At 42.5% G+C, this 17,864-nt stretch overlaps 2 protein-coding genes across 10 annotated transcripts in view; one reads left to right on the top strand and one right to left on the bottom strand.

Moving 5' to 3' along the window:
* Positions 1-1,940: 1,940 nt before the first annotated feature.
* On the top strand, positions 1,941-10,656 carry LOC147797200 (NXPE family member 3-like). The gene is made up of 4 exons (XM_087144064.1): positions 1,941-2,056; positions 4,637-5,311; positions 6,979-7,046; positions 8,182-10,656. The coding sequence occupies exons 2-4, from the start codon at positions 5,001-5,003 to the stop codon at positions 8,967-8,969; spliced, it is 1,167 nt and encodes a 388-aa protein (XP_087000190.1). The 5' UTR covers positions 1,941-2,056; positions 4,637-5,000; the 3' UTR covers positions 8,970-10,656.
* LOC110978502 (uncharacterized) overlaps positions 5,398-17,864 on the bottom strand; it is a 51,360-nt gene continuing 38,893 nt past the window's right edge. The window contains exons 48-55 of one of the 9 annotated variants that reach the window (XR_015427349.1): positions 16,930-17,061; positions 16,468-16,622; positions 16,034-16,169; positions 11,811-14,759; positions 10,320-10,374; positions 9,349-9,467; positions 8,218-8,981; positions 5,398-7,175 (exon numbers count right to left, since the gene is read on the bottom strand). Coding sequence is in view for 1 of the 9 variants with exons in the window: in XM_087144062.1 (XP_087000188.1) it covers positions 14,685-14,759; positions 16,034-16,169; positions 16,468-16,622; positions 16,930-17,061 (498 nt within the window). In the remaining 8 variants the exon portion in view is untranslated. Of the gene's footprint in view, positions 7,176-8,217; positions 8,982-9,348; positions 10,375-11,585; positions 14,760-16,033; positions 16,170-16,467; positions 16,623-16,929; positions 17,062-17,864 lie in introns of those variants that run through there. The other 8 variants (XR_015427351.1, XR_015427353.1, XR_015427348.1 and 5 more) reach the window with 8 other exon arrangements.

The following is a 17,864-nucleotide window of genomic DNA, read 5'->3' as shown; positions in this document are numbered from 1 at the left end:
GTTATCGTACATGTACAATATATTATGCATGACCTTGGAAATCCACAGCATGTACATGTTACATCGTAAGTTACATGTACCACCAGCAATACTCTTCATTGATCATGGAAATTGGTATTTAATTTAATTTATAGAACCAAAGATTCGTGTTTGTTTAAAATAATAATTTTGTACTGGCAGGTCTTTTCATGAGCAAAGTGGAGATCTCCAATAAACCAAAATTTGAGAGTGACACAGGAACCCCAAAATTTGGCCTCACCGCCTCACTTTCTCTCGTCACCGGGAATTACACTACATGAAAATCACGGCACCGGGGATGAAGTGATACTTTTAGCGCTGCTTGGCTAATAGATAAACGAAAGAGGAATTGACCGTAATCGGTGTTTTCATGGTCAAACTGTGTATAGATACGTTAGTGCTAGGAGCCAGACTATTCGCTGCTGCTGCTGCTGGCAACTCCACATCTAGAGCCACAGGAAAGCTGAAACGAACGGGTGAGTCTCAGTTTGAATTTTATCATTTTCCCCCTTTTGACAGCGCGACATGCCCGTATAGGCTGGAGTACGTAGGGCTTCACCGGGGCGCTTCGGTAGTGCCGTAGCCACGGGGGCCTGGAGAACACGTGCCCCCATAAATTCATGTTCCCCCAGGTGCCCCCCCCCCAAAAAAAACCGAATGAATGGAGATTGAATAAGGCTAACAAAGCTTGCCCCCAAAAGCACACCACTGAAAGTTGGTGCCCCCCATAAGATGCTGGAGCCCCCCTTGTGCCCCCACACTAGTAAAATCCTAGCTACGCCACTGCGCTTCAGTAGAAGAAAAACGGAATGTGTGCAACCGTCATCGTTTGTATCAACGGAGCATATAGCAAATTACAGTTGGATGAATGTGTTATTGTGTACATACAAGTTCTGAATTGTAACTTAGGTCAGGAACCGCTCCTGATTAGTCCTTGGTAATCATGAGTTGCTCAAATTTGCTCTGAAAATTGGGGTATGGGGACTTGTGGTGGGATGACTTGCGCGGCCTAACCGTGACATGAAAACCATTTTTAAGCTCTAACCATGCAATGGAAATATAAAGGTGTGTTATAGCAACTGCATTAATTCTGAAAACTTTAGCTTTGAGATTCCAGTTAGACCTATCCCTTGTATTTAATTCCATCAAAGTTATCGAAAACAAGGAAGTATCAATATACAGCAATCATTGCAAAAACTTTAATAATTGCTATAAAACAATGAAGTCCTAACTAAAACTAATTAATAGAAATACAGCATAATCATGGCTAGCAAACTCTGGTATTTTTGTACATTTCGTTTTCCAACGTTTCACTACTAAACTTCAAAAAGAGTAAACGTCACACAAATTTAAATAACATTGATTCCCTGAGAGCAAACACCAGCTTCCCGACAGGACTTGGAGTATTGGACCTAAGCACTATTTTCAAAGGGATTTTAGTCAGCTGGTAGCCTTGGATTTCTCACAGTTGGTGGGGAAAACATAAAAGATTTGCTGACAAAAGTTTGTGTAAAAATTTCATCCTAGTGAGAAATGGAAACATCCATTGAGTTAAGCCTGAAAGGCCGCGACGGGTTGTGTCCAGCACTGGTGGACGGAAAATGATGCAACAAAAACGACTTGCCTCATAATTATGCATTATATTGTCGTCACGCTGCCTGATTTTAATGTTTCTGGCAATCAAACACCAATGCAAAATAAAGTGCAGAACTTTTTAAGTGTTGAAACCAGTCTCCATTAACCTGTCGATAGTGACATGAACCAATCTGCCTACGTCCATTAGCCTGGGGGTCTTGGAACTTTGAAGGACACGAAGATGAAACATCCTCTACTTTACCATTGGAGAGGGAAAACGGGGGCATCGGCGCTTACGGGCGGTGACACACACAGTGTGGACAGATGGAGTCATCAGCCGCTGTGTAGTGGATTTTATCGGCAATCGGTACGCGCAATCCTGATGGTCGCAGTTTTCTTTGTAGTGGGCTCGGTGTTGATCATGATGAGCCATCCTGGGTACTTCAAGGAGAGCATTGTAAAGGTAGAAAACAAGTGTTTTGTATTCGTGCTTAGTAAATGTAAATAAAAACTTTCCTGCACCAAGTTGGCAGGATTTTTCCTGTTTGAAAATGTACAAATCGCATCCTTCTTCAGCAATAGAACCAGCATGCACCAATGGCATATCATGTGCATCTATTGGCATTGTTGTGCAAAATAGATCTGTAAGTGAAAGGAAAATAAACTGTTCGTTTTTAAGGCATTGAGACCAGCTACCATCCTAAACAAACTTGTTGGGACACGTGTCAATAGCCATACCCTTTCCAGGTCCCCCACTCTTCCGGTCAATGTTGTCATGTCGAGCTGGAGCGCAGATTGCGCATTGAGATCCAACATTGAGAGGGGGCCAGGGGGTGGAGGGCCCGACAAGATTTGGCCAGGATTGTCTGAACTGGTTCATAGTTGTGAGTGTGGGTTTGCGTGTGCGTTCCGGCGTTGTTCTTGGAAAGCATAAAATGACAGCCACCGGTTGAATAGAAGATATTTTTGCACAAATTGTACAAGTAATGAAAAATGAAGATAAATATCAACATTGTATTGTATGTGTAAAATCACAACCGTTTTGGAGGTGTTCATCGTACACGACGCACCATGACATTTCGGCACATAACTGTCCAAAATTCATGCGTTTCTGAATTTGAAAGGCCCGTTCTGGTACCGAAACAACTAACAATTCTGTGGGATTTTTGTTTTTTCGTCATTCCATAATTGACTTGAAAAATGCAACAATGATCCACCAATAGTAGCCTTTTGTCAAGGCCTTCGTGGCTGAGTGTGTGTGTAACTGCAAAGCCGAGTGGCGCAGCCACGAGGCCTTTTCCAACTTGATTTTGAGGGGTTTTTTGGTGAATTATTCATAAGCTTTTTCCACTATGCATTATTCATAAATTTCATGTAAATATTTGAAGCAGAAAGTCTCCGAAATAAACGGCATCACCTCCAAAACTTACGCACTGTTCTCTTCTGGTTTTTCACGAGGGCAATAAGCGGTGAGATGACAACTATGATGCTTGTTGGTGGGGGATGGTTCTGACGTTGGAGTAACACTAGCAAGTAGCAGTTCATAAAGGCCGAATGGTCACAGCAAAAATGGCAGTGCTTATAATATGGAGCTCTTAGCATATCCCGTGGGTAGAGACGAAATCGTCTCGCCCGCGTACACTACAGATGCTTTAATAGCCTAACACAGCAACGGTTTAAACTCGGCAAGGTGATGTTTTCCAGCAGCATATTCATAACAACTGTCCAAATACTGCTCAGACAACTCACGGCCGCCGACACACTTGAAATGCTCGCCATCTTTCGTACACTTTCAGCTTGCATAATAGGTTAATGTGTGCTGACCCCCCTCGCTTATGATTGGTTGAGATTTTTGTTACGGGGTAGCAAAAATCGAAAACATAAAGAAAAACTTAAGAAATTCCTAACAAGTTGGAAAGGCCTCGTGGCTGCGCCACTCGTGCATGTGGTCTCCGGTACAGCTGCTTTGCAGTTACACATAAACACAGCCGCGAAGGCCTTGACAAAAGGCTAGTTCAACTCAAAAGACCAATTCTGCCGGTTTTGTGAGCAAGTGCGGCATGCATAGTGTGGACCTCTGCGCTATAAGAAGTACACACAGTGTTTGGCCCTCTCTAAAAACATCTGCAGCGACATTTGAGGTTCAGTGTTACCTGTAACAAGATTGAGAAGAAACTTCAAGGAAGTCTTCAAAATCCGGCTCGAAGAAAACAACACCAGCAAATAAAAGCAAGGATGTCGGGACCTTAAGGCTTTTGATTTTGTTCTAACCCAACACCATGTTGAATAAGCCCGAAGCCGCATTCGCTTTTGGATCCCACCCCCCCCACACACACACCAAAAGCTAGATACGCCGCTGCTCCAAACTGTTTCTTGAGGTTAACCATATTAATACTCCTTTGATTCACTCGTGTTGAAAACGTTGTACAAATAATCGTATAACTGATTTCATTTCAACTGTTCAGGGGGTGTTTGTGCCGTGGGTTAGTAGTTTTTCGTCACATGCAGAGTAGGACGGTTGATTCTACTATCTACTTCTGATTAACATGAATTTCACAAAGAATTTTTAATCTTCCTATGGGCCTGGAAAAATCCTCGATATAGGGTTGCATAATTGAGTAGCATTTTTTTTTTGTGTAAGAACCCCGGTTTTGACGCCCCTTCAAATTTAATGTCAATACCAACAGAATCACATTCACATCACAGGGAGACATTTTGAAAGATTCCGTTGAAATATTTCGAAGTGGACAGGGTTTCATTTTTGGGGGGGGTTATACTGTCTGTTGAAAACTGTAATTTCATTCGCCCAGAGCGATCACGTGACTAGGCAATAAAAATGCACATTACCCTCACCCAGGGATATCGCCGAGGGTGCTAGTCCTGGAGTTATATATCATATCCCACACCACACTACCCAATAATTTCACCTCAGAGCTTATAGGGAAAGCCGTTATAAAGCCCTTTCCCTACGTTGTCGGCTTTCTTTTCTTTTGATTACATTTTAAAAAATGCTTTTATCATCTTTTTACTTTTATGTACTCAGATCGGTTCAATTCGAAAGAAGACACCGCCCTCTCCGGTAGCATTTGATGACGGCTCTAAACCCCCAATTAATTTGACAAATCCGACTGTTGCTTCAAACTCGTTTTTCTACATAAAGGATCCCAAGACTTCTTATAAGACATGTGACGTGCTAGAGTTCTACATCGAAGTCCGTGACGGCCACAATGTGACGAAAAAGACAGGCGGTGACCTGTTGTGGCCTCTGATCCGCTCGAATAAGCTGAAAGCGAGCGCCCCGTTTAATCAGCTAACCGACCACGGGAACGGGAGCTACACTGCCCGACTAACACTAACGTGGGCCGGTCAGGTAGTGCCCCAAGTGTCGTTCGTCCACAGCGCGGAGTATGTGGAAGCTTTGCGGGGCGTCATCCAACTACGTGTCCAAGTTCACCGCGAACGGTACGACTGAGTACACGCCCTGCCACATGGTCAGTGAAATGCCGTTCATTGCAACTAACCCTGAGGTGGCCTACTCCTACCTATCGCCCACTGAAGTCTGTGACTATTCCGATACCAAAGCTGGTACCAACTGGTACTGTCTGAAGCCTGCGACCCTGCCCTGTTCAGCGATCTCTTTGCACAGGGGTGACTGGCGCGCGTCTCATGAATTCTTCAACAAGATCATGACTCCAGACGAAATAGCAGCATGGAAAGTGTACGTAAAATGTGTATCGCCATCCCTGGCCTTAATGAAAATCAGTGACAGTTATAAGCAATCGTCTAATTCACCAACACCGGACACTGGACTTTGCACAGTTTCATTTTTGCGCAGTATGTCACCTGCACCCTAAGGGCCTCAACAATGCAGTACCCTTGTTTCACCCTTAATCTGATTTGAACATTTGTCTCACATCTTCAGGGCATTGTGGGGTTTTTCGTTTATTTTTTTGGTTTTTTATGTCGGCTTTTACGGAAATGCATAATTTGGATAGTATCCTACTTCCTGTTATGACATCACAACAGCAACAGACTTATGTTTCCGGAAGTGTGACCCATGGAGTAAGGACACAGAAGGAGTTGTAACTCACGCACTTCAAAGCGTCCAATGATGGTCGCCGCCGCGTCTGACGAATAATAGAAAACATTCCAAAAATGCCTTATTGCTGCCTGCATCTTAGCCAGACAAGCCGGGCCAGTAATATCCTGGCAATACTTGTAATTTTTTGCTTGCAATTAAATACAAATTATCGATGTGACCAGGAAATAGAGAGATAAAAATTCCTGATATTAGACCTACTTTTGCCATCATAAATAAACTTTTAAAATTTTGACACACTCTTTCATTATCCATACAAAGTTTGTAATTATAGTCTCCTCCGTCCAATACATCAGTGTTCAAAGACTAAGTACGAATTTGGCTAAGACTGGCCATCAAAATCTTCACTTCTTCTGGAAAGCTCAGTTCATTAGGAACAAAATGCGCTATTTCATTACAGGGAGTGATCGTGAAATCTCATAAAATACGCTTTTGTACAAATGCTATAATAAAAATTATTCAAACAAAACACAAAATCTTCAAAACAGCTTGGCTATTTATTCCAAAAAGAAGTCCAGAAGAAAGCGTTCGATAAGGGCAACAACTGCACATGAACACTTTGGGTACACAGCCTAGTAAAAGCAACTGCGCAAGCACTAAATTTGATGTTGTTGTCGGATCATATCAAGCACCAACGATGGCATGAATATTCAACTTCCTATACTACAGTACACAACGTTTTAGGGATGCAGATTACCAACGAAAAATTGCGGCGACGATCATAGAGTACAAAGAGGGCTTATGGTTGCAAAACAGGTGGTGAGTAGCAGGCGTGCTCTGCGCTCTGGCTATGGACATACTGGGTATGTCAGAAAGCGGTATTTGGCCAGATGTTCTGGCCCGGGCAGTTCAAACTCCTTCTGTGTCCTTCCTCCATGTGTGACCTATTCTTTTTAAGAGCACTTTTAAATTACTGTAACCAAAAAAAATATCAAAAAGCCTTGTTTCATTTAAAAGTTGCACAAAACATTCAATTGTAAAATTCACATCATGAACCCTTTTCTATTCCGAATATAATAGTACACTAATCAAAGAATTTTACTTTACATCAAGAAACGCTAGTGCATTTCATTTGGTTATTGCCATTTGTTTAAGACCGAAATAACACTAAGGACCTTTTTAAATATTAAGTTCAAGTTTCTACCTTCACTGGTTTCTGCTAACCAATCATATTAACAATTTATTGCAAACCTCGTTTTTCCTAACCCATCGAAGGTTCATTTTCCAGTAGCATATACTGGGTTATACAAACTTTACACGAGTGTTCATTTCACTGATCGTTACAGGGGCATTAAGGATTTCGCCTATCTGTCCAACGCTGGTCCCGTCAGAGCAGTATCTGTGGTTCCTCGAGGTATGTTTCCTGATTTCTTTTTCTTCGTTCCAATTTCCCCGTGTGATCTGTAGATTATGGGCCCAGTCAGAACAGTCCGGCAGGGAATTCTGGAGCAAGATCGCCGAGGTCGTGGCAGGAATTATCCGACTGAAAAGGATTTGGAGATCGAGAATCAAAGGGGGAGCAACTTGGTGAAGTCATTTTCGTCACGGTCTCCCGCCCCCTAACAGTCGTAACCCACAGAAGACACAATGGGCAAGGAGTGGCAAACAAAATATTGATCATTTGAATGGAGCAGTAAAGCTAGCTTTGTAAAGCTTTGTGATCCGTGGATCATTCTACTTTCCTAAGGGAGAGCAGAATGCTTCATGGATAGATCACAGGTGGAGGCTGGTTTTAATGACACCATAAGGTAGAGCTGTCAATATTTTGTATACTTTTTCCCCTACGGATGTGGCTTGATTTAATCGATAACTACTGATTAAAATGTACTTTTGAAAATAACACTTATTGACAATTCACCGCCATTACTTCAAACCTCTTCACGAAATGTTTGAACCCAGCTCTGTAGCGGAAGCACGTATGTGTAACATGCACATCCCCCATACATATACACGGAATACCCGTTGCTGGGCGTACAGTTCTTTGGTTGCTGCCGGTATATGGAACTTTGGACCAAGAAGACACTAACGAAATGCCACGTGAGTGGCTCGACACAATCTGAATCTGTGAGTTAAGTGTTAAAATAAACGATAGTCTCTGCGCCTGTGCACGTTATAGTATGACTAGCACTGGAGAACTGGGCTTAAATGTACTAATCAGATAATCGTTAAAATCAAGCAGAATCGGTGGGAGAGATGTTTTAAAACAGTGACTGCTTTACCTCGATATCTTATAAAACTAGCCTCCCTCGGTTTCCCCTCGGTTTCTCCTCGAAAAAGATCTAGAATTCTTCATGTATAAACTCGGAAAGCTTTAGTTTTACCATAAAGTAAGGACACATATAGTTTTACCATAAAGTAAGGACACATATAGTTTAACTATACTACTCTGGGCAGCCTAACTTGACGCCTGTAGGCCTATGTGTGCACGAGTCCATCCATTCCTCCTCTTTAAACAACCCAAACTATTTGGATCATCTTTCTATTTTCAGCCCCAGGAATCACGAACGAGCCGTGCCAAAGCTTACCTGAATGCAAACCAGGACTGCCTCCTAAACCCCCATCACTAGCCGCTGGCTATTATTACAGAGACTCTTGGAGGTCTAGAGTGTGCCGAGAGAAGTCGTTCAAGATCCCGCAGATCCTTATGTGTCTCCGGAACAAGAGTCTGTACTTTTACGGTGACTCCACGCTCAGGCAGTGGCTGGAATTTTTAGTTGGCAATCTGGGTCCCACCATGAAACTACAGCGGGCGGGTAAATCAGCTAAGGTTATCGGCCCGCTGTACGGCGTCGACACGGTGCATAACATCACGCTGACGTTTCGCCATCACGACTTCCCCATCCGCAACAACTGGCTCAACTTCCACGACGTCAAGTTCACGGTGAACGAGCTAGATGCGCTGCCAGGTGGGCCCAGCACGGTAGTGGTGTTGAACTTCTGGGCACACTTCACCACGAACAGCGTGAATTACTTTGCTTCGAGGATGGGGCACATCCAAGCGGCCGTGCGGCGACTGCAGCGGCGCGGACCCAGTCCTAGCCCAGTTTTCTTCAAGTCGGCCAACACCAGAGCCGACGGGTCGAAGGGATTATTCCTGGCCGACGCCTACGTCCACGAGCTTGATCAGGTCATGCGAACAATATTCAGTGGTATGCCGAATGTGACTATTATCGATGCCTGGGACATGACTCTTACTCACAGGTCGGGTTATCGACTACATCCTGTGCGTAGCGTGGTACGAGAAGAAATGAAGATGCTCCTAAATTTTCTCTGCTGAAACCTCACAAGTCTACGAGAGAATTAATTCCAAAGTTAGATCACGAGCTATTCAATGGAACGGCGAACAAGCAGCTGGTGAAATCTCAAATTTTGCTAATGATGCACCAGGCATCGCGCAATATTGACAGAAATCGAACATGTATTTTCATCCGAATTAGAGTGTTAATAGGCCGAGGTTATTTAGTTTGACAATGCGGGCGATTCACAATAGCGCCTCCAAGAGTTCGCAACGCGTTGGCCAATCACAAAGCCCGAAATTTGTCAACCCAATGTGCGTTGGAAAGGTTAGACAGATTTTGGACGTTATGATTGGCCAATGCGTGGCAAACTCTTGAAGGAGCACTCTTGTGAATCATCCGTATTGTCATGTAGTTTACCAATTAAAAAGCTCATCATCTGTCCAGTGGTCACGCCGGCGAGCGGTCTAGCCTTAGAAGGCCGGTGACACCGATCTGTTTTCGCGGAGGTTTACTGCCTACCAGCAGCATAACAGCATCTACGAACGGGGACAATAACGAGGGGACAGACACAGTTGAGACAGGACCATACTTCTTCATTCACAAAGCCAGCCCGTTCACAAAGGCGCTTCACCTACAAGCACCTTCACAAAGGCGCCTCACCTACAAGCACCTTCACCGTCGCTTCACCTACATTACAACTATTATCGGCAACACAGCAAAGTTACTGAAGAAATTACAATGAGTGTGAATTACCGATTCTTTTAAGATTCAAAATGGACAATCATAAAAATTGACTAATTGGCTCTGTGATTAGCGATCAATACGGTAATTTATGTGTCAATTATTTACATTACGATGCAAAACTCGCACTCGAGTGCAGGGCTTCTTTCCTGTGCTTAATATAAGTTCTTAGAAATACTGGTCTGTGTAACCAACTAATGTGAAGAACGAGGGGACCAGTTACAATTTAATCCTTCACGTTTGGGGGATTCGATAATTTGGTTTCAGACTGACTGGTTCAGGTCAAAATTCGCATTATATCTGTTTGGTTCATGATATTTTGGCCTTTGTGTTTCTCTTTTGTAAATGTTGATTTAGTAAACCGGTCCAGATAAAATGTTTAAGTCGACACATTTCACAAATGCAATGAACTGTAACGAGCTATATTCAGAGTTTTCATGTTTCTGGTTAATATTGCAAAGCATGCAAAAACCTAGAGAGTTATTTGTTACATACTGCAAAAATAATGACACAAGGCATGAGAGACTCTATGATTCTCTCATCGACTATATTATATATTTTATGTAAGATATCATATGGAACTTTTCATGTCAGTTCCTCAATCAGAATTAACGAAAAGTTTTTAATTACTTAACGCATTGACTCACCTGCAGTATTTTGCCTCAGGATTTAAACAAATCCTCAAAGGAGCCTCAAAATGCCCTTTCCAATAGGAAAACCAAATTACAAACAAGGTTAATTGGGACACCATGGTGCAGAAAGGCTGCATGAAAACTGCATTACATACATAGACTAACCACTGATCTCTGATATAATAACACGCTTATAACGGTCAGGCGTGCATTATGACTCTAAGATGTATTGTTAACAAACGTTTATGGCGTCAGGTCAAAGGATTCATTTACAGGGTGGAATTATTTTTATCCGTTACATTTGTCGAAACCAAGGACCAAAAACCATAAATCAGCAAGATAACTTTAAAGACTTTCGTTTGTTTAGTGTAGAGTCCTTTTGTACTGCATTATGAGTGGCCGCAACGGTTTAGAACGATGGCGACCATCCCAACAATGCACCGCTGAAATACATTAAGTAAGCGCGCCAAAGGCGAATGGTGTTATTTTGCACAAATTACCTTGACTGCGCCTTGAATCCATCCTTGCAATTGGAAACATAGAGTCAAGGTGGGCAGAAGTCGAACCATTAAAATTCAGGCGCAGAAAAGACATGTGTAAGGAGCGACCTTTTTCAATATATCCACAGATGTCATCCATCCAAACACAGAGAGCAGCAAAATATTCATTTTGCCTCGTAATTGAAGCATACACCACATTGCCGAATTGAAGAAGCCACGGGAACAAAACCACTCAAAAATGTTGGTTTATTTCTTCCAAACATGTAGAATAGTTTCCTGACCGATATATGCCATCCACTTTTCCTCTCCTGCCCATGGGGGAGGGGCCTGAACTCCCAAACGACCCCTTACGATCGCAAGTGCTTCAGTTCCAGGTTTTACGCAAGGGATCGATGGGCTTGCGTATACAATTACACGTCTTAAATTCAACTGTTCAACCTGTTTATAGAAATCGCAACCTAGTCCCCCCCGCCCACCCAAAGCGGGAACAGGAATGCAAGTGTTGTTCTACGCGGTGCATGCTCAGTATTTAAAAACATATCGTCTGTTATACTGAACCTATACGTGGCACTAAAGTATTCTACAAATGAACGCTAAAGTGAACATACGTATACATGTACATATAAACGGCTTTAAAACACACAGAATTCTAATAATGTGACCGGACGTGGGATTCTAGACCGCCCCTGGTAGTGGGGTGGTAGGTCCATCCTCCAGTGATAGAAGATGAGGCACTCTCCCTTGACTGATTCCCCCAAAGAATTCAGTCGGAAACCGGATGTTGATTTAATTGATTGATTTAATTATTATTTGTGGCTTTCATCTCATCAGCTTCTTTCGGTAAACATTTCCCTGTATGCAAAATTGTTGCATAAGTGGTTACAACCAAAGATATTTATTGTACACAAAATACAACACATTTAATACACTTCTACATTTAGTGTACACAATGTTGTAAAAATGTCAAGTTGAAACATTGTATCAACACTTTGTGGTAAATAATTACCCTGGTGTGGTGGCTTAGCAGTGATGTAGCCTAAAGTGGTACAGGAACCCTGTGGCAGGCAAGTTCCCCAAAAGCTTGAGCTAATGCAAACATAATTCACAAAAGTGGCATGATAAATAATATTCGTAACTACAGGGATTATAGAACTGCAGTATGAATACTTGTATAAAATGCACACCGCATAAAATTTAGACAGCGTACTCCATCTTGTAAGTAAGCACACTATGAAAAGCAATGGCAGCGCGACCCACCGATGCGAGTCGTACACAGCCCCAAGCTCCATACACAGCGCGGTGTTGCACACACGAGGCCTACAGTGCACACCACATCCAACGTAAATGTAACGTACGTGCTTTGTGTGTATGCCACACAGCAACCTATCGCAGAAGAATCCCCAACAATATGATCATGAAACCACTCAAAAAGGGAATCAAAATCCCACTATCCTTATGTATAAGATCAACTGACATGCTCTATAATGATCAGCGGTTATGATGGTGATAAGCCCTGTGAGGGTACTTAACCACAAAAAGTACAGAAAGTGAAGAATTTTGGAGCAAAACTGTCTTACCTGGGCATTGCTCGATCAGCAGCGAAATGGCCGCACCCGAGAAAGTTCTCGAACGACCAACGCCCACATGCATGCTGCTAGCAGCATAAGGCACTGTTCATAGCGAGGATCCCGGACATATTGCTCCGCCATTCATAAAAAGTGTAAATGCGGATCATTCCAAACCCAAAGTAAGGTAACGCATTGGAACTTCCCATGGAACACTAGCAAAACAATGTTTACAATTAGTTAATTTATAATTGAATGTCAATTAAGGGGTATAACCTTAATTGGGACATAAATCGTGATTCCAAAAGGACTGTTTGTTATGGTGGATGTTCAGGCTTATGTCACGGAAAGTGTAGAGTGGTTTTCGGGCTGCATAATTAATTAGATAAATAGTTTTCCATGCGATAAATTAGAACTACAAAGTACATGTCACTACAATAATAATACAAACTTTGAAAGGAACACACACGAAACTGTGGCTACGCGCTGGGAACACAGAGGGTAACTTGGAGCTTCCTTAAAATTACTTCTAGGAAACAGAATAATATTTGAGGGAAATAACATTTGGAGGGAATGAAATAATATTTCTGGGAAATAACATATTTTGAGGGGAAAAAATCAAAACCAAACCAACATTTTGTCCCCTTACGGACTCTGTAAATAAACCAATGGTCTGTAGTTTGTGCCAAACGTTTCCCTCGGCTGTTACTCCTTACGCTGTCAGTGACTTTCCAATGAAAGTAGACATCACTTTTGTCCACGCGTGCAAAGTTGTGGTTGGTGACCGACGTCTATTAGTAGGACGTTTGCGGATACGTGCACCAATCAAACTCCTCCAGAAGAGAAACCTAAACCCTTGTTCTGTAAGAAGCAATCCATCCAAACCAATGGACAAGTGTAACACTACCGTAACTCTTTATCCTTAGAAAAGAGATCACGGACTACATGTAGTTCTTATTTAACACTTTCTGACAGAGTGTATACACACAAAGGAATGCTTGTTCGTCGGGAAAATTAACACTTTAGTTTGGAAATTTTTCTTGTCAATCAACTTAATATAATCATTATTATTAATTTGATGCTAACAACGAACATGCACGGTCTGAGTGAGTGTCGCATACATACTGGAATGAACTTGATAGCAAAATTTTAACAAATGCTTAAAAATGGTACCTCTTTTTTACACATACATTGCTTCTGAAAATGGCATTTTTAACTTGTTAACGGTTTCCATGCTCGAATGGTCAGATGGATTTCAGTTGAAAACAAGAAAGCTTTAAGTGGGCTTTCTGGCTGTGAAACATCAATGTTATGTTGTGCACAGTGGCGATTCAATTTGACGCTGTTGAAAGCACAGAGCTGCTGCTACGTGCAAACATTTTCGAAATAAGAATGAAAAGCGGCATTTGCATGCATGAAGAAATGCAAATTGACCAAAATCATTATTAACTCCTGGTCGTGGAGACAATACAAAAGCATTTTGAACCATCTCAATTGTTGGATTCCGTGACGGTGAAACTGAAGTTTGAAGTTGCCATTTCAGGCACAAAACTGGCTAAAATCAGTAACTGTCCCTTGCCCTCAATAGAAACTCATTCCATTCCTGGGTTGAGAAAGAAACAATCAGCGTGAGCCCCAGAGAAAAGGACTGGAGGCAACTGTGCACCAAATCATCTGCACAATTTTTGAGGCCAGGGTACCACACCTTATGTGATGATGCCGCGACTCTCCTATAATGTACTCTTATGATGTTTGAACACCCTGCCATGCATAATGCCACTGATCCACACGGGATTATGCACAAAATATATGCTGGGTACCAGGCAAAATGGAGGGGTTGTTAGCAAATAATTATCCCTCCAACTTGCCATGTTTTGTCAGGTAATTGCTCTGCTCAACAGAGGATTCTGATATCACTGACATCCAATTCCAACATGTGACTATATTTGATAATTAAATGAAATGAACCACGAAGAGTGAAAGATATGCCTTGGTTACATAAAATGATTTTTTTTACAAAACGGCTGACTGAGCTACTGAAGATTATTTAAATGAAGAAAGAGATTCTGAAGAAGATTAATTGATAAATTAACCAGAAACTAGAAGAACTCCTGCTATTTTGTCTGACCATTTAGAATCCTAAGCTGTCACAGACACATCAATTGCATTTTGCTCTGCTCTTCAAATGCAAGGAGTTTGACATTTCAATACTTTAAATAAAGACGGCTCCCTTGTTTTGTACGGGACAATGTGTATGTTGCGGTGTTTGACCCTTACTTAGTCTCCATCTCAGCCGCCATCAAATGATGCACATTCTACCTCAGGTTTTCATAGATGGAGTTGGAGTCCAGGGAAGTCTGGGTCAACTGGTACAACAGCTGGTATTGAGCCTACGGGAGGCAAGGCAGAGAATTTCCTGTTAAACATAACACCAATTTGGAAATTATGCAACCAGTCTGAAGGTTTATCGACCTGTCTGACTGCATCATGCAAAACAAATACAGTTGTGAGAACTTTTTCACTTTGGTAAGAGGGGCTTTGCATGCTTAAGTCTTTTAGAGTTTCTGGATACTTTATGCATCTATGATATCCTCAAAAAATAAAAATAAATTTACGTAGCCTTTTTTTAAAATACCATCTCCAACAGTAAGCAACAGTTCAAACAAAGGAATAACAGTATATGGATTAAATCCACAACTATTGAAACTCAACTCTACAATGTGAACAAGCCATGTCCAGTACCTTTTGTTTGGCTTAATTTTTTTTCACAGTAAGCTTTAAAGAACTTTATCTGAGCACTGGGGGTTAGAGAACAAATATGTTTTATGATATAAACCGCTTGCTGCCGGTTGCAGTTATCAATGTTGATAATGCTGGGGTGGGATATTAATCATTTTTTTCTGTTTTCAAAATTTTAAAAAATTCCTATCTTCATTTACTGGCTTACAAACACGTGAAGGACTGTCTGGTGGACAGACAAAATCTATTGGCGCCCAAGTATTTCAGCCAGGCCTGCAGCCTTGTAAAAAGAGCCTAGATTGTGCGATGTTATGTAACTTTCTTTTGTTCACGAACCTGGCTCAGTGTGCTGCTGACCTCTTTTCAATAGGGGCCAGATTAGCGTGCAGCGGTGCTGTGTGGCTCATCGCTCCGGTGGAGGAGCCCTTTTGTCCCCGGTGGTAATGCACTCGCTCTAAATGCCCCAAACCGTGGTATACTGTTTCAAAACAAGGCTGGATTATCTCCACTTTTGAGAGTGAAAAAATGTCAGTAATGCCCAGCAGCCTGGTCTTTTGTTCCAAGTACGGTCTTTTGTTACAAGGCCCAGTTCCCTTGGTCCAAGTTCGGAGACCCCGGCCACACGTATAAAGCATACATGTCCGTTATCAGAATCCCCAGCAGGAAGTGGTTAAGGTAGGAATTTGGCATTGTTAAAGTACTACACAGTTCACAACCAAATTTCAGCTGAATCTTTGCCAACCTTATTTTCTTTAACAAGATAAATGCAACTGACCATGGGTTAGCACAGGCCAGAGACAACATCAAAGTGCTCCAACTTATCAGCATCTTTTCAGATTTTCATGGTTTAACGCTATCTACGGCAGTCTGAACACACTGCTGATGGGGGTGGGTTATTGTCATAACAGCAACTGCTGAGACTCACCAGTGTCTGAACTAAGCCCGCTCGGGCCACCCGGAGCTTCTTGACCGCTTGGAAGACATCTACAACCTGCTCCTGGCTTACGCTTTCCAGGACGGTCATCAGAGCGCAGAGGGTCCCACTGCAGCCCAGACCATCGCTGTGGCATGAAACAGGAAAGGAGAATTTACATATATCCATTTCCTTGGACAGGCCGTGTCCCAGTGGAATCATGGCACTGTAAGTGTCCTTGGGCAGGACACTATGTCACAATTTTGATTCTCTTTTCCTAAATAACCCCCAAGGATATTACACGTAAGCACAGCTGGGCTGACATGCCATGATGCCAATGGTCAGGCTTAACGAGCAAAGGTAACAATATAGCGGTGAATATTGTACACATGATAAATGCACGTGATGGTCATCATGTCAACAGCAGCTGAACCAAACGAGCTTACATGCAGTGGACCGTAACAGGTTCATCTGGATGATCATCCGTCCAGATCTTGACGGTCTCCAGCACCTTGAGGAGACTGGATGGAGAGTTGGGAACCTCCTTCCCAGAGGGCCAGGCTAAGTATTGTATGTGGCAGATGCTCTGCTCCTTGTCCGACTGCAAGGTTGAGAGAGAGGGAGAGATACGAGGTGAGAAGTTGGGTGGGACTGGTTAGCAGAACTATGCACCCCCTCAGTTTGGAGCTGGGACATTCGTCAAGCCCAGCTCAAAGTTGTGTCCCCTTCATTATAAAAATTCTGTAAATGCAAAGATTTTTCTTCTAGAGTGTATGGTAATTAGAGCCATGTGCAAATGCCCTTTTTAACACACAACAATAAAGTAATACTATTGTTCCTCGCGTGCACTTCTTGTTTTTAACGCTCAAGTTTTTCAGCTGAGCAAAGTGGCATGCTTGAGAGCAAACCTTTTTCTCTGAGCTGCGGATGCCAAACTGCCGGACAATGACTGTGTCACTCTGGTGGTCAATGTTTCTGAATGTAACAGTCAGCCGGCCAAACTGCAGGCTGCCCTCGTCTGGCCAGTACTGGGGAACATTCTAAAAAAACCATAAAAGACTTCAAAGGGGACAAGGAAAATGGAAACTCAAAACATCTCACAAAGTAATGTGAAGCAATTCTGATGTCAACTTATGGGATCTGCACAAGATAGGGTTATGCACTTAGCCAGGCTCCTGCCCAGAGCTGTTTATAGCGTCATGAGTGTCTCAATACGGCCGTTTCACAATAGTGCACCACCAAGAGTTTGCAACGCGCTGGCCAATCGTAACGCATTTGTCGACCATTTCCAAACGCACATTGAGTCCACAAATTTCGCGCACTGTGATTGTCCAACGCATTGCAAACTCTTGGTGGCGCACTATTGTGAAACGGCCGTATTGTTGAAATAAAAAGGGTGAACTATGCGTCAGTGTATGGGGAAAATTAGCACACAATGCCCGCAGAGTGAGCAAGGTCATCCTATAAATTTGGGGTCCAATTGTTTCCCGTCCCTCTTACATCTGGCATATGATTTGTTTATGTTTTGAACTCATTGTTTAATTTCAAAGACTGAATAAGTACTGGAATATTACCCGCCAAACAAATAAAAATAGTTTGAAATCAATTTCAGTGACACATCCCTTGTCAAACATGTCAGATGGTGTACTTGCCAGAGGTAACAGGGACGGAAAAATGTCACAAATTTATAGAATGACCCATCAGCCACTGAAATTGGTGCTACTCTCTCTACATAGAGCTCAGGTCCTGCTACCTCCTCCAGGATTCAATAATAGCATCTCTTCAATGGCACTGTATCTATTGTTGTCTCAGAGTTTGTGAGTGAGCTCCCACTGAACTTTTA

Source organism: Acanthaster planci, linkage group LG12 (genome assembly GCF_054643075.1).
Source record: "Acanthaster planci isolate LZ-2023a linkage group LG12, COTS_SCS, whole genome shotgun sequence".
NCBI lineage: Eukaryota > Metazoa > Echinodermata > Asteroidea > Valvatida > Acanthasteridae > Acanthaster > Acanthaster planci.
This window is presented reverse-complemented; position numbering and strand designations above follow the sequence as displayed.

What these genes read in the sequence shown, in the direction of transcription:
- LOC147797200 (XM_087144064.1), top strand. Translation starts at nt 5,001, where the DNA reads ATGTGGAAGCTTTGCGGGGCGTCATCCAACTACGTGTCCAAGTTCACC. An exon ending in GAAATAGCAGCATGGAAAGT is followed by an intron (nt 5,312 to 6,978) that starts GTACGTAAAATG and finishes TGATCGTTACAG; the next exon opens with GGGCATTAAGGATTTCGCCT. An exon ending in AGTATCTGTGGTTCCTCGAG is followed by an intron (nt 7,047 to 8,181) that starts GTATGTTTCCTG and finishes TTCTATTTTCAG; the next exon opens with CCCCAGGAATCACGAACGAG.